The sequence below is a fragment of the Entelurus aequoreus genome, linkage group LG13 (assembly GCF_033978785.1).
Source record: "Entelurus aequoreus isolate RoL-2023_Sb linkage group LG13, RoL_Eaeq_v1.1, whole genome shotgun sequence".
Lineage (NCBI taxonomy): Eukaryota > Metazoa > Chordata > Actinopteri > Syngnathiformes > Syngnathidae > Entelurus > Entelurus aequoreus.
The window spans coordinates 69,328,825-69,353,448 of record NC_084743.1 but is presented as its reverse complement, the minus strand read 5'-3'; the positions used below and the strand labels follow the sequence as shown (position 1 = coordinate 69,353,448).

At 40.7% G+C, this 24,624-nt stretch overlaps 1 protein-coding gene and 1 pseudogene across 2 annotated transcripts in view; one reads left to right on the top strand and one right to left on the bottom strand.

Annotated features, from left to right (window-relative positions):
• The window catches only part of LOC133663667 (EH domain-containing protein 2-like), a 92,197-nt gene extending 79,994 nt beyond the window's left edge, over positions 1-12,203 (top strand). For both annotated transcript variants that reach the window (XM_062068347.1, XM_062068348.1), the window contains 4 exons: positions 7,280-7,377; positions 7,749-8,161; positions 10,669-10,833; positions 11,629-12,203. In XM_062068347.1, coding sequence (XP_061924331.1) covers positions 7,280-7,377; positions 7,749-8,161; positions 10,669-10,833; positions 11,629-12,180 — 1,228 coding nt within the window. In that variant the 3' untranslated portion in view covers positions 12,181-12,203. The remainder of the gene's footprint in view (positions 1-7,279; positions 7,378-7,748; positions 8,162-10,668; positions 10,834-11,628) is intronic.
• The window catches only part of LOC133663041 (multiple epidermal growth factor-like domains protein 6), a 144,026-nt pseudogene that overhangs the window by 59,571 nt on the left and 59,831 nt on the right, over positions 1-24,624 (bottom strand).

Here is a 24,624-nt window from a genome sequence, read left to right as displayed (position 1 = left end):
TGATTTGGATGACAAAGACGCAGACGTGCTACCGTGAGTATGCAGCTTTGGCTTCTAAACATTTGATCGCTTGACCGTATGTGCGCAACTTTTTTTTTGCGTATGTACGTAACTTTTTAAAAATATATAAGCTTTATGAACCTTGGGTTAGGTGAACGGTCTTTTGGGCTGAGTGATTGTGTGTGTTGATCAGGTGTTTGAATTGTATTGGCGTGTTCTATGGAGCTAGGAGCTAGCAGAGGAGCTAGGAGCTAGCATAACAAACACGCAGGTGTTTTTATGCAGGATTAATTTGTGGCATATTAAATATAAGCCTGGTTGTGTTGTGGCTAATAGAGTATATATATGTCTTGTGTTTATTTACTGTTGTAGTCATTCCCAGCTGAATATCAGGTCACCCCCGGCTCTCACAGCATCTTCCCTATCTGAATAGCTTCAACTCCCCACTAGTCCTTCACTTGCACTCTACTCATCCACAAATCTTTCATCCTCGCTCAAATTAATGGGGAAATTGTCGCTTTCTCGGTCCGAATCTCTCTCACTTCATGCGGCCATCATTGTAAACAATAGGGAACTTTGCGTATATGTTCAACTGACTACGTCACGCTACTTCCGGTAGGTGCAAGCCTTTTTTTTATTAGATACCAAAAGTTGCAATCTTTATCGTCGTTGTTCTATACTAAATCCTTTCAGCAAAAATATGGCAATATCGCGAAATGATCAAGTATGACACATAGAATAGATCTGCTATCCCCGTTTAAATAAAAAAAATTCATTTCAGTAGGCCTTTAAGCAAGCTGTCAAAAGTGACTCCAAGGCTCCTTGCTGACGTGTGGCAATATGATGACAGAGCACCAAGAGCACTGTCATGTCCTTGCAGCCGGTTTGTTTGACCAAATACGACGCTTTCTGTTTTATTTTTGTTTAAGTATAAAAAAATTGGCCCCCAACCATTCCTGTATATCATGCAAACAGTTCTGCAGAGTAGTCATCGCAACCTGGGTGTTGCCTACTGTTACATGCAGATATATTTGAATAGCGTCTGCGAAACAGTGAAAAGAGACATTGTGCTTTTTTAAAAACAGCACCCAGGCAAAGCATGCATAAAGAAAAGAGGACAGGTGCTAAAATTTTACTTTTGGGTACACCATACTTAAGGGGAGACTCAGAGGAGGAGTATTGGCCTAGGTTTACAGAAAATCTTCTGCTGGTCAAAAATGACTGGAACCATTTTAGAGCTGTTCCCCTAATACTCACACAAGACTCAAGGCGAGTTAAAAGAATGCTGTAGTCCACAGTATCAAAAGCAGCTGTCAAATCTAAAAGCACAAGAACTGCAGATTGACCTGAGTCCACAGCTAAAAGCAGGTCATTAAAAACTCTTAAAAGGGCAGTTTCTGTGCTGTGTTGTGATTTCAAACCAAACTGGAATTTTTCCCCAATATCATTTGAGTTAAGATAAGGAAGAAGTTGATCATAAATAACCTTCTCTAGGACCTTGGATAAAAAAGGCAACTTTGAGATTGGTCTAAAATTTGATAAAATATTGGGGTCAAGGTTATTCTTTTTTGATTAATGGCTGGACAACAGCATGTTTCAAGGAGTTTGGGAAACATCCACACCTCAGGGAGGAATTGACTAGGTGGACACTAAAAGGCCCAATAGAGTTAAAAACATATTTAAAAAGCCGACATGGGATAATGTCCAGTGGACATGCAGACGGTTTTATCTGTTGAGCTATTTTTGTTAATTCAGGGAGGGCGTGGGACAACCTTAAGAAAGTCAATGACTTCACCATAAAAGTGGGTCACCTACCTAGGTTCCATTCTAGAGGCTAACCTTTCCTGTGATAAAATGGCAACCAAGGTAATCAGAAAGGTTAACCAACGAGCGAGATTTCTCTACAGAATCTCCTCTCTGGTCAACAAAAGCACCTTGAGGATTCTGGCGGGAACTCTCGTTCAACCCTTTTTCGATTACGCATGCACCTCCAAAACCCTCAAATCTAAACTCTAAACATCTCAGAACAAGCTAGTCAGGTTACTTCTAGACCTCCACCCCAGATCCCACCTAACTCCTACCCACTTCTCTAAAGTGGGCTGGCTCAAGGTGGAGGACAGAGTTAAACAACTTGCACTGAGCCTAGTCTATAAAATCCACTACACCTCCCTGATACCGAAGTACATGTCAAACTACTTCCTTAACGTAAATGACCGCCATAACCACAACACCAGGGGGAGCTCCACTAACCACGTTAAACCCCGATTCCGAACTAACAAAGGTCTTAACTCATTCTCTTTCTATGCCACATCAATGTGGAATGCGCTCCCAACAGGTATAAAAGAAAGGGCATCTCTATCCTCCTTCAAAACCGCAATAAAAGTTCACCTCCAGGCAGCTACAACCCTAAACTAACACCCTCCCCGGATTGCTAATAATCAAATGTAAACAATCAAATGCAGATACTTTTTCTTATGCCTTCTGATCTCTCTCTCTCTCTCTCTCTCTCTCTCTCTCTCTCTCTCTCTCTCTCTCTCTCTCTCTCTCTCTCTATGTCCACTACTTGCTGTCCATATCCTACCCCCCCCCCCGCCCCCCTCCACACCCATGATTGTAAATAATGTAAATAATTCAATGTCATTATCTTGCGTGACTGTATTATGATGATAGTATATATGATAGTATATATCTGTATCATGAATCAATTTAAGTGGACCCCGACTTAAACAAGTTGAAAAACTTATTCGGGTGTTACCATTTAGTGGTCAATTGTACGGAATATGTACTTCACTGTGCAACCTACTAATAAAAGTCTCAATCAATCAATCAATCAAAACACTGGCTCAAAACACTCAAAGGCAGTAAGACATGTTTCCACAGAGACTACAGCAGCAGGAAGGGACAGTCTAATCATTGATATTTTCTCTGTGAAAAATGTCCAAAATTGTTCACAGAGAGTAGAAGAGGGCACCACACTGTTGGAGTTCAGTGGATTAATAAGCGAATGTTTACATTCAAGCGGTCTTAGTGGTGAGCATATCCTCCTGCAGTGTGTAGCATGTTTAGCTATTCCTTGTCAGTGAGGATTTGTAAAAAGAAGTTTATTTGCCGCCATGGAGGCGAGATTTGGTGACTTGGAAGTGGCTCTGCACTGTGGAGGGACATTAGCAAAGACGCTACATTGCGTTGAGGACACGCTCATTCTTTCGTCACTATTACATTTATAGAACACAGCTAAAATGCGTCATCAACACGATATAACTATAGCATTCAAATTTAATTTACTGTATATCGTCTATATCGCACTACCCCAAGATCACAGCTCTTACCATGGTCTGGTATCTGAAGATTTCTATGATCTATTAACCTGCATTGCAGTCAACGTTCCCTCTAAGGTGCGCGCCTGTGCAATTGCGCACCGCTCACGTGTCCTCTGCGCAAAGCAAATTAATGCCGCGCAGGAAATCAAAAATCCCATCTGAACTTTAAACAAAATAAACACATTACAATTTATTCTGTATGATTTTGCAATGCAACTCTGTGAGTGACAGGTGACAACAAGAGTGGCCCCAATGAATAAAACAATCTTTGTCAACACAGTTCAATTATCGTCTGTCGAGACACTTTACGGACAGGAATTCCATCAATCACTTTATTGAGCAAAACTGTTTGTAACCACACCAAAAACATGAGTAAAAAAAACTTTTATATATAAAAACTGGTAATTTTCTGCCATACAAACCAGGCTTAAACCAACATTATCATCCGTCGTTTCAACAGAAGCCGCTCGCTCTCTCACCTACACCAACACAAGCACTCATGGCACTTAGCCAGTGCTGCGTTTATGGCCACACAAAAAGTCAGACAACCCCAACGCCACACAATGTGTAAATGCCAGGTTGTAACACTCTGACTCCACAATCAGATGTGTGCTTATTTTACTGCCATTTATTAAGAATGTTAATCTAAGGATATTATTCATGAAATATTGTCACTAGATTTCATAAATGCTAATAAAAAGATGTATTTTACAGACAGAAAGTTACAGGAACTAAATGTAATCTCTGAAAGGGGTAACATTTCTTTTAAAGGCAGGACCCGCAGCCAGACATACAATACTAGCACATAGGTCATGAAAAACATGGGTTTTTTTTTGTTATTGTCATTGTAAGAGGGCCAAATCACGTATATCAGAAAATACTCTCATTAAAAAATGACTGCTGTCATTTGATTATTATAATAAAACATTTTAAATTGTTATGATGTCAGGTTTGGGACAGGTGTGACGCTGGTGTAGCCACAGTGTGCACGTCTGATGTTGCTCACATGTGCTCCACTGAATGCTCAGGGAGTTTGTGCGTTTGCTCACACACATGAAAAATTAGAGGGAACATTGATTGCAGTCCTTAATCTTAATTGGAATTTTCACACCACTCCCCATTTGATGTATTAATTAGGGCTGTCAACGTTAACGCGAAGGTAACAAGTTACCGAAAGTTTCCTTTAACGGCACAATTTTTTTTGAAGCCCTGGCAGGTCGCTCTCTTTACAAGACCAAAGTTATGTCCATCCACTGTCGGTGTGAGTTCCTACCTACTAGAAATACTAGCAGTGTTGCCATGTACGCTTACAATAAGCGACATTAGGCTTGAATTTTCCTAAACTCGCCTGCAGAATTCATGAGTCGCAGGTTGCATATTTTTGGGCATGTTTTTGAACGTGTGGTTCCTTATTTGGGCTTGTTTTTCTGTTCAAGTTTAAAGCAAAACATGAATGTGAGGATGGCGCCGCTAGCATAAATGCTACTTAAATAGGGTTGCCAAAGGTCCCTTGAAACACGGAATCATTTCGTATTTAGAAACAAAAGTATTGAGCAGTCAAGTGGCGCACTTGTCCAGTAATTTTATTAACTAAGTGGCCAACAGAGCCGATTATTTTTGTTTTCATGTTCCCGGGTTGTCGCGCCCTGTAAAAGAACAAGGTAAATTGTGACATCACACGCCAGTTTTGACTCTGCAGTTTGGCCAACACGCAGGAGCAGGCATCTTGTCAGTGCAGCAGATACTGTAACGAAAGTAAGTGTATGAGAGTTTAAATACAAGTGTTCTCCTGTCTCTGGTTGCAATAAGCGCAATATTTATATGAGCGTGTTTGTTTCGTAACTGAGTGCAGTTGGTCCGAGGTCCAGCACACGTCATCTAATGTGGATATTACACTTCCAGTTTGAGGTATGTGGCTTAAAACTATTAATGGCGTGTCATTTATTCCACTTTAATGAGCTATGAGTGTGTGTAATGCTTTTATTTAATGATAAATTACACAACATAGAATAAAGACAATAGTCTTGCTGAGAGGAGATCTCCTTCCTAAATAAAGCACAATTGAAATGTTATATTAGTGAAACAAATATCTCACCCTCTCTTTTTCTAACAGTAGTTTTCACAGTGATGAAAGTTGGAGACCTGCTCTATCATAAAGATGCACACTGACTTTATTCTCTTTTAAGTTAAGCAGGACCAACCCCTGTTAAAGAAATATGTATATTTTTATCAAGTTAGAAAATATTTCTATTTGAAAAAAATTAATCTGCACTTAATTCTTACTGTACTTACTGTCACCAAGTTTTGAGCAAATCAATGACTTGCAGTTCAGTAAAACAGTTCCCGTACGACATTCTGACTACAAAATTGCACTTGTATTTAAATATTACGGTATTTTTTTTAAAGAAAATGTTATTCATGCAAGCAAATAATAACCTGTGATCGATCATGATTAATCACAGAATTAGAGTGTGATTAATCTGATTTCAAAAATTATCACTTGAAAGCCCTAATATATATACATACCTGTATGTACATTAGATCAAGAAAAAAACACGGAGGCTATTTCATCCCTACAAACCTGTTTCACAGGTTTCCCTGCTCTTTAGGGGAGTTTATTGCCCTAAAGAGCAGGGTAACCTGCTCTACCCCGGTATTGAGCACTGTATAACGGATAAACCACAGTAACCTGGACTATATATACATGTATGTATACACTACCGTTCAAAAGTTTGGGGTCACATTAAAATGTCCTTATTTTTCAATGAAGATAACTTTAAACTAGTCTTAACTTTAAAGACATACACTCTATACATTGCTAATGTGGTAAATGACTATTCTAGCTGCAAATGTCTGGTTTTTGGTGCAATATCTACATAGGTGTATAGAGGCCCATTTCCAGCAACTATCACTCCAGTGTTGGTACAATGTGTTTGCTCATTGGCTCAGAAGGCTAATTGATGATTAGAAAACCCTTGTGCAATCATGTTCACACATCTGAAAACAGTTTAGCTCGTTACAGAAGCTACAAAACTGACCTTCCTTTGAGCAGATTGAGTTTCTGGAGCATCACATTTGTGGGGTCAATTAAACGCTCAAAATGGTCAGAAAAAGAGAACTTTCATCTGAAACGCGACAGTCCATTCTTGTTCTTAAATATATATATATATATATATATATATATATATATATATATATATATATATATATATATATATATATATATATATATATCAATCTGCTCAAAGGAAGGTCAGTTTTGTAGCTTCTGTAACGAGCTAAAGTGTTTTCAGATGTGTGAACATGATTGCACAAGGGTTTTCTAATCATCAATTAGCCTTCTGAGCCAATGAGCAAACACATTGTACCAACACTGGAGTGATAGTTGCTGGAAATGGGCCTCTATACACCTATGTAGATATTGCACCAAAAACCAGACATTTGCAGCTAGAATAGTCATTTACCACATTAGCAATGTATAGAGTGTATTTCTTTAAAGTTAAGACTAGTTTAAAGTTATCTTCATTGAAAAGTACAGTGCTTTTCCTTCAAAAATAAGGACATTTCAATGTGACCCCAAACTTTTGAACGGTAGTGTATTTATATATATTTTTTTTTTTTTTTTAATTTTTTTTTTTAATGTATTTATTTATTTTCATAATAAGATTGTTGTGTTGAACTGTTTAAAAAAGCATAATGTTTAATAAACAAACATTTGCATAATCATATATTGTCAAGTCCCATGTTGTGTGTGCATTTTAAAAAGGTATACTTAATAAAGATTTTTTTTAAAAACCTCTTTGCGACTAATCATGAGTTAACTCTGGACAAAATTTGATTTGTTTTGATTAAAGTAAAGTTTTAATTAAAATGTAAAAGAGAAATCATATGATTACATATTTTCATCGTTTGGGGGCCTTTTTATTAATTTATAAAGTGATATAATAATCTAATTCCAGGTTTCAGTGTGTGCAGATGCCCAATCAGGTCCTTGAGAGTATCAGCATCATCGACACACCGGGCATTTTAACTGCAGCAAGGAAAAAACTAAGCAGGGGTGAGTTCAGATACCAGTTTTTCTCGTGTTTTTCTTGTAGCATCTGCAGATATCCAGTTGATATCAAGACTGTAGTAAAAACAGATGTAACAAAAGAAAGAATCTGACTTATGCAAAGTTCAATAAAATTGGTTTGAGTGGTAACCACAACAGATGAGAACATTGTGACAGTGTTGGAAGGAGACGAGCAGAAAGTATCATAGCTGTTCTCTGCTGTGTTTTATTGACACGTTGATCTGTGGGTGGAACTGAAATGGCTGAAAGCAGTGGGGGCCACTGGGATATGTTACATGTTTCTTGCTCCTTGAGGCACCGAGGCAGACCTCATTACCACGGGGCGCTAATGAAAACCCTGTGTTCCTCCTCCTCAGGCTACGACTTCCCAGCCGTGCTGCGCTGGTTCGCCGAGCGTGTGGATCGAATAATCCTGCTGTTCGACGCACACAAGCTGGAGTTCTCAGATGAGCTCACCCGGGCCTTCGGGGCTCTGTTTGGCTACGAGGACAAGTTACGAGTGGTCCTGAACAAGGCCGACAGGGTCGACTCCCAGCAACTCATGAGAGTATATGGCGCCCTCATGTGGTCGTTGGGCAAAGTGTTTAGGACGCCTGAGATTTTGCGAGTTTACATCGGATCGTTTTGGTCAGAGCCAAGACAAACGTGTGACCACTACGAACTGATCGAGCTGGAGGAGGAGGATCTCTTGGCCGACATAAGGAACCTTCCACATAACGCTGCCGTGAGGAAACTGAATGACTTGGTGAAGAGAGCCCGGCTGGTGAGGGTAAGAGAGTCTACTCATGTTGGTGTTTTATTTCGTGGTGTCTCGATCTGATAGCAATATCATATACAGCAGGGGTGTCCAAAGTGCGGCCCGCAGCTAATTGTTTATCGGCCCGCCACACATTCTGGAAATGCTATTGAAAAAATAAACATTAACTAGAAAAAGTTGCAATGTTGACACAAAGCTGCCAAGCAGGCTGTTTTTTTTCTTTTGTCTAGCTTTATTTTTCTTTTTTTGCCATTGCTTAAAAAAAATAAAAAAATCAATGTTATAATGAATTATTGACCTATTCAAGGCTCCAATTATTTCAAATATTTCACTTTAAAATGTTTTATGTGGAAAATATTGCATATATTGTGTGGTTGCCATACAAAAACATCAACGTTTTCTTTGACAAAAGAGCATAAAACAAACAAAATGATAGTTCAAACCTAAAATTGACAGATATATCTGAAGTTGATCTCGTAACTTAAGTGTTGAAAGTAAAAAAAAAACTAATACAAATGTATCACTTTGAGTGGGGCACCTTTTGTATCCTAAATATATTTAATGGGATTTTATTTATCTTTTCAGTGTGATTACTCAAAAATAACAATGAATTAATATCAATGGTGTCTTGCATTATTGATGTTTTTAAGGCTCTAATTACTTCACATCAAACATTGCTTTCTGAATGTTTTGGGCAGTGGGGGAAATACTGCATATTTGAGTTTTATTATAAAAAACAAAGTTGTCTTGACAGAAAAGGCATAAAACCTTTTTGGTTTTTTAAATTTTATATCATATATATATATACTGTAGAGATTTACTGTAAGCGTTAAATAAAAAAATAATTTGACTTGTTTTTAACATTTTAATGACTTAGAAACTGTATGGTCCCCGGGAGCCCTAAAGGTAAAAAAAAAAAAAAATCCATATATTTTGTTATGATTTGAAAATGAAAACTATCAAAATGGCCCCCGCAGGCTTTAATTTTTTCATATGCGGCCCTCAGTAGAAAAAGTTTGGACACCCCTGATATACAGTATTAGTCCGATATCAGCAAAAAAGTATTAGGATGATATCAGCTAAATCTAAACCAGTGATTCTCAAACTTTGGTACACTCCCTGCTTGGCACTCAGCATCAAGGGTTGGAATTGGGGATTAAATCACAAAAAATATTCCCGGCCGCGGCCACCGCTGCTGCTCACTGCTCCCCTCACCTCCCAGGGGGTGATCAAGGGTGATGGGTCAAATGCAGAGAATAATTTCGGCACACAGAGTGTGTGTGTGACAATCATTGGTACTTTAACTTGAACTTTTATGTACAACTAGTGGTATACGCCGGCTCTATTTAGTGGAACGCCAAATAATCACTCAAGTGATTTGTGTTTTATTTTGCTATATTTAACCACAATGTTACGGTTCAAACTGCGTGTAATATTACAGTGGACATAAATATGGACAGCGGAATGTCCTCCAGTAAGCACACACTTTAGTCAAGTAATTTACAAAAGGTAAACATGGCAGGCTACTTGAAGCTAGGCGCTACACAACAGCTAAGCACACAATAGCACGCAAGCTAGACATAGATAATAAGTGTCCTTAATTCAGTGCTTCACAAATAGTGGGTTGGGCCCCCGAGGGGGGGAATTAGAGGCAATAGTGTAATAGCGTATATCTTGACAGATACAGTTAATCAAACTCATGAAAACAAAGAAATATATACAAAATACAAAAAATAAATTGACACTTTCAATAATAGCCAGACGAAACAGAAATACACAGGCTTGTTATGAAAATCCAAAGCAATATTGGAAGGTACTGAATACGATTCTCAGCCGGGGTCAACAAACTATTATCCTTTCTGACGCCAAATGCAAACGAAATGATGACGATCGAGCCAACCGTTTTAACAAGTTTTTAATACCATAGGAAAATCCCTCTCAAACAACATAAATCCACAAGTGGTGCAATTTATCATCAATATCTAAAAGGTAATTACACCAACTCACTCATTTGGGGGGTGCGTGTAAATAAAATAATTGTGTCACAGAAAATAATTGAGAACAATTGCCTTAATTGCACAATACAGCAGTCTAAAACACCATATTTGTCAACATAAGTATACAAAAATAATATGTCCAAGGCAGAAGTGTATTAGAAAGTATCCAGTAACAATCAATTCGCTGCATCATGAGACTGACTTAATGATGCAGTAGGTGTCACTAAAAAACAAACTGCCACTCCATTAAAACTTAAAGACAACATTCCAGATGGTTAGTAATAAATATTATTGTTTTTCGTACCTACATTGTTCTCTGACTAATTTCACTTGATCCAACCTTTTTTAACATACGACACTACAAAATAGCAGAAGTATGTATGATTCCTGCTGATATCGTATCGGATCAATATCGGTGTCGGCCAATACTCATGGCTCCAATGTCGTTGTCGTAATGAAAATAAAAAGATTGTACGGGGACACCAATAGTTTTATTAAATGTTTGCTTTCTCGCCCTCTTAGGCCCATGCACACATTATCAGCTATTTGAAGCAAGAGATGCCAACTTTTTTTTGCAAAGAGAGCACGAAGCACAATCTGATCTACCAGCTTCCTGTCATTTTCACCAAGATCCAGCAGCAACACCGAGTTCCAGCAGGAGATTTCCCCGACTGCACCAAGATGCAGGTCAGGTTTACATGCTGCTACCACTCACACTGCTTAACACAGCCTAACCACTTAAGGAATGACCCGGAAGAAAATGTACCATTCATTTAACGTAAGCCTAAACCTAAACGCAAAGCCAGCAACTATGACAAGAATTTGGATTATTGAACATTTGCTGCTGAACAAAACGTTTGGGGGTAGCTACAAAGTAAGCAGACATAAACCTGCACAATTTTATGAGATCAAAGACGAGCGTTGCCGGATGGGAAATGACAAATGATTGTATCAGAAGTTTTAGAGTATCGGATTTTGAGTACATAGCTGATTTGACGTTGCTCAGGACCATCTACTGCAGTAAAACATTACCACAGACTCTGTGTAAAGTAGCTTATAATGCAGTTTTTACTCGGGGTGCCCGAGCCGATACTGATATCGGATATTGGTCCGATATCAGCAAAAAAAACGTATAGAATATATCGGCTTGCATCTAAAATCTCAGCTATGCAAAATTGCACAGCCAGTTATTATCTAAATGTCCTCAATAAACACACAAGGTTGGTCTTTTCTTATATTTTGGTGAATTCATTCAATTTACTGTTATTATTTGAATATTGTCCGTATTGCACAACCGTACCTTTCGGAGCAGTTTATCTTAAAATAAAATCATAATTTCATAGAAGATATATAAGTAAAGGGTCCCCACTCCTTCTCTACATCAGTTTGGGGGTCCTTGGCCTGGAAAACATCGACATCCTCTGATACAGAGTATAAATTCTTCCCTGCCTTAATTAGTTCTTTGCAACTTTACTCTTTCAGGAGCAGCTCCTGGGTCAGAATTTCTCCAAGTTCAAGAAACTCAAACCGAGTCTGATGGCTTCGCTCGATAAACTCCTAAACAACGACATAGCAAACCTGGTGCCCATGCTGCAGCAACAAGAAGTGATAAAGAAATCCCTCCCGGGCGTGCTCGATGGCGAGTTCCTCGGAACGTTCAGGCGCCAACATTACAAGAGACATCCCTTCAAAGAACTCAAAGAAGACAGCGACCAGGACCTCCACGAGTGGGTCGTGGAGAGACACAAGCCAAAGTATGACGAGATCTTCTACAACCTCAGCCCAAACGAGGGCAAACTGAGTGGCACCAAAGTCAAAGCGTGGATGATGACAACCCTTCTGCCCAATTCAGTGCTTGCACATATCTGGCGGCTGTCAGATGTCGATGGTGATGGTATGTTGGACAATGAGGAGTTTGCTTTGGCTGTCCACCTTATTGAAGGTAAACTCGAAGGCCATTGGCTCCCGCGTGAGTTGCCCTCTTACCTGCTGCCACCTTCCAAACGACTAAACACGACTGAAACCGAAATCTAAGCAAGATTTCACAGTGAAAAAAACCTGAGGATGTGTACATTATTTGTACAGTAGGAAGGGGATTCATATGGCCCCATTTCTTGCGGTTTACCTGACACATGAAACGTGACAAATTGGGGGGGTGTACTATCCACTTTAGCCGCCAAATGGCAGTAGAGTGTTGAATATCTTAAAATGTGTTTTGTGGCAATTCCAACTTTGAGCACAGCATCAGTTGCTATGTGGAGTGGCGCTTTCCATCATTTGCAGCAAAACGCATTGCCAAATGATTACCCCCCCCCCTTCCACCCAGGAATGAGGCCATATGAATTCCTTTCCTACTGTACATAATGTACCGCTAAAAGCCATGTAACCATTTGTTATTGATAGTATTCAAGGCCATTCTACGGGAATCTGTGCCATTTTATTGTTGTAACTCTCGAATTAAACGTCAATTTCTGTATTTTGTCAACAACATCCAGCCCAGGTGACATCATACACGGCACACTATTGGCTGATGGCGGACCAATCACAGAGCACTGTGTTCTCTCTGTCCTGGCAGCTGATGTTTGTGTGTTTGCGCCATTGTTTTTGTCTTAATAGATTTATTTGAAGCCCTTCCGTGTCATCCAAAAAGTTCTGCGCCCCAAGCCTCAAAGTAAGCTGCTTACCATCGGAGAAAAGATGAACCTCTGCATTGCTTGGTTGGTATGAGCTGCCATCTACTAGCTGCCTTTACAGAATCAATGACACTTCGCTTGGCAACATGAAGAAAGAGAATAAGGACAACAGCAACAGTGTCTTACTCAAAAGACTGCGCCAAAAAGCTCATTCTTTAGCATCATCATTTGTGAGTACCAATATTTTATATTTTACAGTTACAAAAGAGTGTAGAAAAGGGTTTAAGACTAGAGGAAGTGTTTCTGAGAGTGTGACAAAGGTTAATAATTAGAGATGTCCGATAATGGCTTTTTTGCCCATATCCGATATTCCGATATTGTCCAACTCTTAATTACCCATTCCGATATCAACCGATACTGATATACACTACCGTTCAAAAGTTTGGGGTCACCCAAACAATTTTGTGGAATAGCCTTCATTTCTAAGAACAAAAATAGACTGTCGAGTTTCATATGAAAGTTCTCTTTTTCTGGCCATTTTGAGCGTTTAATTGACCCCACAAATATGATGCTCCAGAAACTCAATCTGCTCAACGGAAGGTCAGTTTTGTAGCTTCTGTAACGAGCTAAACTGTTTTCAGATGTGTGAACATGATTGCACAAGGGTTTTCTAATCATCAATTAGCCTTCGGAGCCAATGAGCAAACACATTGTACCATTAGAACACTGGAGTGATAGTTGCTGGAAATGGGCCTCTATACACCTATGTAGATATTGCACCAAAAACCAGACATTTGCAGCCAGAATAGTCATTTACCACATTAGCAATGTATAGAGTGTATTTCTTTAAAGTTAAGACTAGTTTAAAGTTATCTTCATTGAAAAGTACAGTGCTTTTCCTTCAAAAATAAGGACATTTCAATGTGACCCCAAACTTTTGAACGGTAGTGTATACAGTCGTGGGATTAACACATTATTATGCCTAATTTTGTTGTGATACCCCGCTGGATGCATTAAACAATGTGACTTTACCATGAATTGATTAACGTGGACCCCGACTTAAACAAGTTGAAAAACTTATTCGGGTGTTACCATTTAGTGGTCAATTGTACGGAATATGTACTGTACTGTGCAGTCTACTAATACAAGTTTCAATCAATCAATCAAAAACAAGGTTTTCCAAAATAAGAGAACAACTTCAACTCCAGTTATGGAAAAAAGTGCCAACATGGTGGTAGCGGGGGGTGTATATTGTAGCGTCCCGGAAGAGTTAGTGCTGCAAGGGGTTCTGGGTATTTGTTCTGTTGTGTTTATGTTGTGTTACGGTGCGGATGTTCTCCCGAAATGTGTTTGTCATTCTTGTTTGTTGTGGGTTCACAGTGTGGCGCATATTTGTAACAGTGTTAAAGTTGTTTACACGACACCCTCAGTGTGACTTGTATGGCTGTTGACCAAGTATGCTTTGCATTCACTAATGTGTGTGTAAAAGCCGCATATATTATGCGATTGGGCCGGCACGCTGTTTGTATGGAGGAAAAGCGGACGTGACGACAGGTTGTAGAGGACACTAAAGGCAGTGCCTTTAAGGCACGCCCTCAATAATGTTGTCCGGGTGGAAATCGGGAGAATGGTTGCCCCGGGAGATTTTCGGGAGGGGCACTGAAATTCGGGAGTCTCCCGGGAAAATCGGGATTTTAAAGCATTTATCTGCCGATATTATCGGACATTTCTATTAATAATAGTTAATAATATAACTTCCGTGGTAATCAGGCACAGCCCAAAGAGGCAACGTGGGTCCCCCCTCCAATGGGCTCACTACTCTTAGGGGGGGGAATAGAGGTTGGGCACAGTGTGAACTGGGCGGCAGCTAAAGGCAGGGTCTTTGGCGTTCCGATCCTCGGCTACAGAAGCTAGCCCTTGGGACGTGGATTGTCACCTCGCTGGCGGGGAAGGAGCTCGTGCACGAGTTGGAGAAGTTTCGGCTGGATCTAGTCAGAGCTAGGGCTCTGGAACCAGTCCTCTCAAGAGGGGCTGGATTCTCTTCCACTCTGACGTTCCGAGCAGTGATAGGCGACGGACGGGGGTGGCAAAACTTGCTGCTCAGACGAGAGTGTAGCTTCCCTCCGCCTCCAGGTGGGGGGGACGGGTCCTGACTGTTGTTTGCACATATGCCCCAAACAGTATTTCAAAGTTCCCGCCTTTTTAGGATTCCCGAGAGGGAGTACTGAAGAGTGGTCCCCCAGGTGATTCCCTTGTTCTGCTGGGGGAATTCTACTCTCACATTGGCAACGACCGTGAAACCTGGACAGGCGTGATTGGGCGTAACGGCCACCCGGATCTGAACCCAAGAGGCCCGGGCCCCTCTAGTGGAAAAGTTAAGCCCCGAGGTCAAAAAGTTAAGAACTCCTACAGTCTTACAAATATGCAATCTAATCATTGTACTTGCTCAATAAAACAATTTACTTTACAGTTAGCTTTATCATGCATTTGTATAGAGTGGAACCTGGATTTACATATTTAATTGGTTCTATAAAGGGTTCATAAATAGAAAAGTTAGTAGATTGAAGCACATTTCTCCATAAGAAACAATGTACACATAAATAATGGGTTCCAGCCTCAACAAAAGTTAATATTTTAGTAAAGGTTTGTACCCTTTGAACACAATATAAAGCGCTATACAGTTATGTATATCAAACAATCATACTCAACGTTCTATCTAATAGCAAAGCCAAAACAATAACAACTGGCTGAACTGTCCTCATTTGCAGCTGCCCTGCTGACACGCCACTAGCCCTGTGGCGCACTCACAGTTTAAAATCACAAAACTCCTTAACTTTTAACAGCCAGGTCGCTACGATGATTAGGGATAGAAAATAAAATCCGCTTTAGCTTGTTGGTTAATCTTCTCGGCATGCAGCAGAAGAGAAGGGGAGGGAGCAGTGTCGCCAACGCTGTGCTGTGTTTACTTCTTGAATGTTTCAAACCACACATAGCTTGTCTGTGCTTTCTTTGGACTCATATTGAGCTAGCAAAACCAAACAAATGCTGTGAAAAAGCTAAAACAGTCTCTAGCACTGTAACAAGCAATCAGCCCGCCCCCAATGGATGTGCTGCCGGGGACAAAATGGCTGCGCTGTGAGGCACACAATGGATGGATGAAACGTCCGTATATTGAAACAAGGTTCATGCAACAAAAACATAATTTTGTTTGCTCTGTGGTTCGTAAATAGAAAAGTTCGTATAATGAGGGGTTCGTGAGTCAAGGTTCCGCTGTATGTCATTTCCCGGCGACGCAAATGGCATCGATTCAGTCGAATTGCCCTCAAACACCTTTTAAAAAGAAGTCTGCACCGTAAGGTCAAGTTCCTACTCACGCAAATGGCAGCGTCGACCGTACAGCCCAGGGGGACACAAACAAGCTCCGTGCAGACGATGACAGCGGCCACTGTTTGGACAGTTGCACTTTCTCATGCAAAGACTTCCAAAATAACCCTTTGGACAACCTGGAATCATGAATGACATCAGTCAACACTTTAGGATGAGCAATAACTACAATAACAATGGATGTCATTTTGTATATCATTTATTTTTGTCATTTTTATATGTGTAAAATACTCACCATCCTCGCAGAGTAGACCTTTTACCCCGGGAGGGCACGAACACTCCCCAGTCACCGAGTCGCATGTACCTCCGTTCTTACATTGGCACAGATTGTTACAGGCGTGTCCATAAGTCCCCTGTGGACAAGCTGGAGAAGAATGTGGGGGCCATGAAAAAGTACACTTGAAAAACTGTTTAATAACAGATTAGAGAGTTTCATAAATAAAAATAGAATACTCGAAGAGAACCAATATGGATACAGAGCTAATGTCTCAACTTCAATGGCTTTAATTGAAATTACAGAAGAAATTACCAATGCAATAGACAGTAAAAAATGTGCAGCAGCAGTTTTTATGGATCTAACTAAAGCATTTGACACAATTAATCACAATATTTTAATCAAAAAACTAGAACGATATGGCATCAGAGGGTTAGTCTTAAACTGGATAAGAAGTTATCTAACGAACAGGAAACAATACGTGAAGCTAGGCGAACACATGTCTACAACGCTAAATATATCCTGTGGTGTACCTCAGGGATCAATATTAGGACCTAAATTATTCAATCTCTATATAAATGACATTTGTAAAGTTACAAAAGATTTAAAGTTAGTATTATTTGCGGATGATACAACGGCTTTTTGTTCAGGAGAGAACACACAGGAGATAATACAAATAATAACAGAAGAAATTAACAAATTAAAAAGATGGTTTGACAAAAACAGACTATCGTTGAATCTTAGTAAAACTAAAATAATGCTATTTTGTAACAGTAGAAGAGAAAGTCAAACACAAATACAAATAGACGGAATAGAAATTGAAAGAGTAAATGAAACCAAATTTCTAGGTATAATGATTGATGATAAATTGAACTGGAAATCTCACGTAAAAAATATACAACATAAAGTAGCAAGAAACACGTCAATAATGAATAAAGCAAAACATGTTCTAGACAAAAAATCACTTCATAGTCTATACTGCTCACTAGTGTTACCATATCTGAGCTACTGTGTAGAAATATAGGGAAATAATTGCAAAAGTACACTTCATTCATTAACGGTGTTACAAAAAAGATCAGTTAGAATAATACATAATGTTGGATATAGAGAACATACAAATCCTTTATTTATTGAATCAAAGATACTGAAATTCCACGACATAGTGAATTTGCAAACAGCTAAAATTATGCACAAAGCAAACTATAACCTGCTACCCAAGAATATACAACAATTCTTCTCAACAAAAGAGGAGAAATATAATCTTAGAGAAAAATGTAATTTAAAACATTTGTACGCACGTACGACACTTAAGACCTTCAGTATATCAGTATGTGAAATTAAATTATGGAATGGATTAAGCAAAGCAATCAAACAATGTACTAATATGATCCACTTCAAGAAACTCTTCAAACTCAAAGTGTTTACAAAGTACAAAGAAGAAGAACCATGACAAACATTTTCAATTTATTTCATCCATTCATTCATTCATTCTTAAAGTAATCTTACTTATCTCATCATATGAAATATGACTTACTTCACCAATTATTATTATTAAATTCTTACTATTATTTATTTATTTATTTTTATTGTGATTACATATGGAGTTTATTGTGAAAAAATTGAGAACAGGAAGTGAATAAAAAAAGTTTCAGCAACTGTTATGTAAAGAAAAGGGGTAGGATTAAATAAGCTCTGCTTCTTCCTACTCCTTTTCGAACATGTTGAAAAGAGAAACTGGAAATTGTGATGTATCATGTTGTAAGCTTGCATGTTCGAAATAAACTCAAACTCAACTCAACTCAACTCAACTTGTTCATATTTAACGATACTGCTGGATGGAAGATTTCCACACTTTTTAAACATGTTATTGATTATGGTTCAAAAAGTCCATATTTAATTTATTGAACTTGTTTCATATGAGCATATATGCTGCCTTTTTGCCCGGTCAGCATTGCAAATAAAAAAAAAATTTTTAATTGCGTTACCCTGGATAAACATAGATTAAATAAATGTATAAATACATGTAAACAAGGAAGTCAGGATGCCAGTGTGTTGTGAAAAGTTTACATACTACATTTCCCAGAAGGCTTAGCACCATGGACAGAAACCAGAAGTAGGTCTGAGCTTCGCAGTACGACACCTGTGCTATTTGAGCATTAAAGAGTTGATATATTGTTACACGTTGATGTCCCTTCTTCGTCTACACAACAAACAAACATACGTTTTGATTGGACAGTTGAAGGGCGTGTTTGAGCGTCGCTCAGAGATAAATTTGTTCGGCGAAAAGGACGCTGATTAGCCAAAATATGCGGTGAAGTTGCAGACATTGGAAAAGATTGTAAGGCTGCACATAATTTGCGGGGATTGGTTGAATTTGCGTGAACTGGCACAATTGGACATCGCAAAATACTGGAGGGACTAAATATTGAAGGGATTGGATGTGTAATATTAAGGTACATTTTTACATGGCACAAAGCCCAGTTTAATGTACAACTCAATTTTATATCACATTTATAGTACGGAGGCCCTGCTCCATCTTTGAGTTTGGGGGCCCTTAGGTTCGCATCCCTACACTTTGAAAACATATGTGGTGTGTTGATCCTAATGGACTTATTCCACATGGCTTTCCTGTCATGACTCCAGTTCAAAGTTTAACGCAAAGTCATTAATCACAGAAGTGCATGGGAAGAGCAGAGCCTTGCTTTTTAAAGCCAGCAATGGACATCCTTGGCCTCGGGCTGCCTGTGGAACCCTGGCCTTCATCCAGTAGCCGACGGATTGATTCCCCCGATGCTCTTTTGCTCAGAAGTCTATAAATCCCCCCAACACTACCACCTCACTTACGCAGAGGAGCTGACTGTTTTAATACATGACCCTGCATCGATGCACACAGTAGGCCATCTTACTCTAAAATTTAACCACACCTCTGGGTAAAGGTAGCTTCATCCAATAAGGTGGAAAATATTCAGGTTTTGTGTGTGCGTGCGTGCGTCCATACTGCCATCATGACCAAAAAAAAAAGTTGATAAATATAAAACGTTATCTCCCCATTGCTGCTCTGAGATTTCCCCAAAGATGCCTCACCTCCGCAAGGTAGACTAGAAATGTGTTGAGCAAGGAACAAACATATTATATATATCCATCCATACATCCATTTTCGACCGCTTGTCCCTCTCGGGGTTGCGGGGGTGGCTGGAGCCTATCCCGGCTGCATTCGGGCGGAAGATATAGATAATATACAATTTGATGGGACTTAATGTAAAATCAATAATTTGACAGCAATAGACTAAATGTTCCTGTATGACATACTGACACTAAAATTGCATTTTCGTCAAAATATTGGGGCATTTTTATAAATAAATAAATGATAACAAGCATGTAATTCACTCTGATTAATCAAAATCAAAAAGTGTGATTAATCTGATTTGAAACATAATTGTTGGTATAAGTAATAGATCTAATCGTTTGGTATAATATTTGAAAAAATCCAAAGCATCCCATAGAAACAATTTTCTTTGAACTACATTTGAAACTAAAGGAGGCATTTAGAGCCAATAGTGTGTGTGGTAAAAAGCAAATATGAACAGAATACAATAGAATAGTATAGGGCTCGAAAGGGCATGTGATTTCGCAATGCATTGTGGGTGCCGGGTAGCCATTTTTGCTGGACGTAGGTTTTGTTTACATAGCTGTACTGTACCCACAGTAATGTGAGAGAGAGCAACAAAATGGATTCAAATGGATCGTACAAAATAAAATAAAAATCAAGGGACCACACCGAGACAATTCCAAAGGCCAGCTACCTTCAAAAAATAAGTTGAATTGGTGGAATTGATCCATATGAGTACATCTAATGGACAAGAGATTTGAATAAGCTACCGCCATTGTCAAAGCTAATCTTGTAGATATTTCGTCAATGGAGTCAGTTTTTAGACCGGTGAAGAATTTCGGAATGCAAAGTCTGTTAAGGCTCATTGTCTTCCATTCAAATTGCGCATAATTCACGGCTTTCATCTCTTACGTGTTTGAGATGGTACAAGGGTGCCATAGGAAAAAATAAGCCAATTATTACTTTCAGATACTTTGATCGCTGTGCTACTCTACCCGAAAATAATACTCATTAATTTTTGTGCCTACTCAACACTAAAAGTAGACAGACAACATTATTTTTTCCAAAAGTACTGTATATTGTTTGTCACCTGCAGCTAGTTGCTTGGCTAATGCTAAGGCCCTACTAAATGCTACGTGTGTCACTAAATAAAACATGCTTTGATTCAGATTTAGCATGCAGTTTAAAAATGCAGTGAACAAAGCAACATGTACCAGGTGATGGCGTTAAAAGTCATGTTTGATCGTCTCACGGCTGCTTTTCAGGCTATTTGCCATCTCTTTATAAGCTTCATAACTCCGCTTCATTCGGCTTTGCTTTCACGCTGGAAATGAGAAAAATCTCAACAAATCCTTTTTTTTTCCTGAAGCAATAATGACCACGATTGTGGAATTTAATTATCCCACACCTTGGCGCCATGTTTTGACCTCTAAGCACAGAGTCTTGTATTCAGCCATGTAAACAAGGGATTCAGAGTCCGGCAGTACCCACAATGCAATGCGTTACCACGTCATACGTTCAAGCCCTATAGAACAGTTGTACTTACTCTCATTGCAGATAACGCCAACCCATCCAGGTGAACATTCACAGCCATCTTTATTTTCGCCACAGGCTCCATTGACGCAGTCGTCACATTTCCAACTGCAGTCCTCCCCAAAAGAATTATCCAAGCATACTGGTAAGAAGAGAAAAGTTATTTCTTATGGTCAGAAAACACAGTTGGCGCCTAAAGGGGCCTCTTTGCTAAAAGTTGTATTTTTTAAACCAAAAACATACCAAAGACACCCCCAGCTAGATTATCTTACCATTATAGTGCTTTAAATAAACGTATATTTTTTTTTAATTTCTATATTTTTCACAGTTACTAATTACACTGTAGAGAGCATACACATACACAAAAAATGTATTTCAAAAAGGATGCTCAAGATGACTTCAACGCTCATATTGGCAACGACAGTGAAACCTGGAGAGGCGTGATTGGGAAGAATGGCCGCCCGGATCTGAACCCGAGCGGTGTTTTGTTATTGGACTTTTGTGCCCGTCACGGATTGTCCATAACGAACACCATGTTCAAGCATAAGGGTGTTCATATGTGCACTTGGCACCAGGACACCCTAGGCCGCAGTTCCATGATCGACTTTGTAGTTGTGTCATCGGATTTGCGGCCTCATGTTTTGGACACTCGGGTGAAGAGAGGGGCGGAGCTTTCTACCGATCACCACCTGGTGGTGAGTTGGCTGCGATGGTGGGGGAGGATGCCGGACAGACCTGGCAGGCCCAAACGCATTGTGAGGGTTTGCTGGGAACGTCTGGCAGAGTCTCCTGTCAGAGAGAGTTTCAATTCCCACCTCCGGAAGAACTTTCAACATGTCACGAGGGAGGTGCTGGACATTGAGTCCGAGTGGACCATGTTCCGCACCTCTATTGTCGAGGCGGCTGATTGGAGCTGTGGCCGCAAGGTAGTTGGTGCCTGTCGTGGCGGTAATCCTAGAACCCGTTGGTGGACACCGGCGGTGAGGGACGCCGTCAAGCTGAAGAAGGAGTCCTATCGGGTTATTTTGGCTCATAGGACTCCTGAGGCACCGTATAGGTACCGACAGGCCAAGCGGTGTGCGGCTTCAGCGGTCGCGGAGGCAAAAACTCGGACATGGGAGGAGTTCGGGGAAGCCATGGAAAACGACTTCCGGACGGCTTCGAAGAGATTCTGGACCACCATCCGCCGCCTCAGGAAGGGGAAGCAGTGCACTATCAACACCGTGTATGGTGAGGATGGTGTTCTGCTGACCTCGACTGCGGATGTTGTGGATCGGTGGAGGGAATACTTCGAAGACCTCCTCAATCCCACCAACACGTCTTCCTATGAGGAAGCAGTGTCTGGGGAATCTGTGGTGGGCTCTCCTATCTCTGGGGCTGAGGTTGCTGAGGTAGTTAAAAAGCTCCTCGGTGGAAAGGCCCCGGGGGTGGATGAGACCCGCCCGGAGTTCCTTAAGGCTCTGGATGCTGTGGGGCTGTCTTGTTTGACGAGACTCTGCAGCATCGCGTGGACATCAGGGGCGGTACCTCTGGATTGGCAGACCGGGGTGGTGGTTCCTCTCTTTAAAAAAGGGAACCGGAGGGTGTGTTCTAACTATCGGGGGATCACACTCCTCAGCCTTCCCGGTAAGGTCTATTCGGGTGTACTGGAGAGGAGGCTACGCCGGATAGTCGAACCTCGGATTCAGGAGGAACAGTGTGGTTTTCGTCCTGGTCGTGGAACTGTGGACCAGCTCTATACTCTCGGCAGGGTCCTTGAGGGTGCATGGGAGTTTGCCCAACCAGTCTACATGTGCTTTGTGGACTTGGAGAAGGCATTCGACCGTGTCCCTCGGGAAGTTCTGTGGGGAGTGCTCAGAGAGTATGGGGTATCGGACTGTCTGATTGTGGTGGTCCGCTCCCTGTATGATCAGTGTCAGAGCTTGGTCCGCATTGCCGGCAGTAAGTCGGACACGTTTCCAGTGAGGGTTGGACTGCGCCAAGGCTGCCCTTTGTCACCGATTCTGTTCATAACTTTTATGGACAGAATTTCTAGGCGCAGTCAAGGCGTTGAGGGGATCCGGTTTGGTGGCTGCGGGGTTAGGTCTCTGCTTTTTGCAGATGATGTGGTCCTGATGGCTTCATCTGGCCAGGATCTTCAGCTCTCGCTGGATCGGTTCGCAGCTGAGTGTGAAGCGACTGGGATGAGAATCAGCACCTCCAAGTCCGAGTCCATGGTTCTCGGCCGGAAAAGGGTGGAGTGCCATCTCCGGGTTGGGGAGGAGATCTTTCCCCAAGTGGAGGAGTTCAAGTACCTCGGAGTCTTGTTCACGAGTGAGGGAAGAGTGGATCGTGAGATCGACAGGCGGATCGGTGCGCCGTCTTTAGTAATGCGGACGCTGTATCGATCCGTTGTGGTGAAGAAGGAGCTGAGCCGTAAGGCAAAGCTCTCAATTTACCGGTCGATCTACGTTCCCATCCTCACCTATGGTCATGAGCTTTGGGTTATGACCGAAAGGACAAGATCACGGGTACAAGCGGCCGAAATGAGTTTCCTCCGCCGGGTGGCGGGGCTCTCCCTTAGAGATAGGGTGAGAAGCTCTGTCATCCGGGGGGAGCTCAAAGTAAAGCCGCTGCTCCTCCACATCGAGAGGAGCCAGATGAGGTGGTTCGGGCATCTGGTCAGGATGCCACCCGAACGTTTAGGGCACGTCGGACCGGTAGGAGGCCACGGGGGAAGACCCAGGACACGTTGGGAAGACTATGTCTCCCGGCTGGCCTGGGAACGCCTCGGGATCCCCCGGGAAGAGCTGGACGAAGTGGCTGGGGAGAGGGAAGTCTGGGCTTCCCTGCTTAGGCTGCTGCCCCCGCGACCCAACCTTGGATAAGCGGAAGAAGATGGATGGATGGATGCTCAAGATGCTTTGTTCCCGTTGAACCGGTGCGTAAAATCATACGCATTTTCAAACACTTCTTTTGGAGCAAACAATCATGTCATGGATTCCACAAACAATATAGTCTACTTTGTTGTTGTTAGGATAAAATATACATTTTGAGCTAACGTTAGCAGCTAAATTTTGCATATCATTAACCAACAAACATAACTAGCTTCCCAGCAGGCACAGGACATTGAAAGAACGTTGAGAACTAGTTGAATTAGGTCCTGACGTTGAGCAACTCAAACATTCTTTTTGACATTTTTTTATGTTTCATCAATGTCGGGTTGTGACGGTGATTTGACCATTGAAATTTGGCCATATCCCAACTAGTGTTGTCCCGATACCAATATTTTGGTACCGGTACCAATACCAAAATGTATTTCGATACTTTTTTATACTTTTCTAAATAAAGGGGACCACAAAAAATGGCATTATTGGCTATATTTTAACAAAAAATCTACGGTACATTAAACATGTTTCTTATTGCAATCGAAGAACAATTTTGTCCTTAAATAAAATAGTGAACATACTAGACAACTTGTCTTTTATTAGTAAGTAGGCAAACAAAGGCTCCTAATTTGTCTGCTGACATATGCGGTAACATATTGTGTCGTTTCCCATTCTATTATGTTTTCAAGGGACAAGCTGTAAAAATTTATTATTAATCTACTTGTTCATTTACTGTTA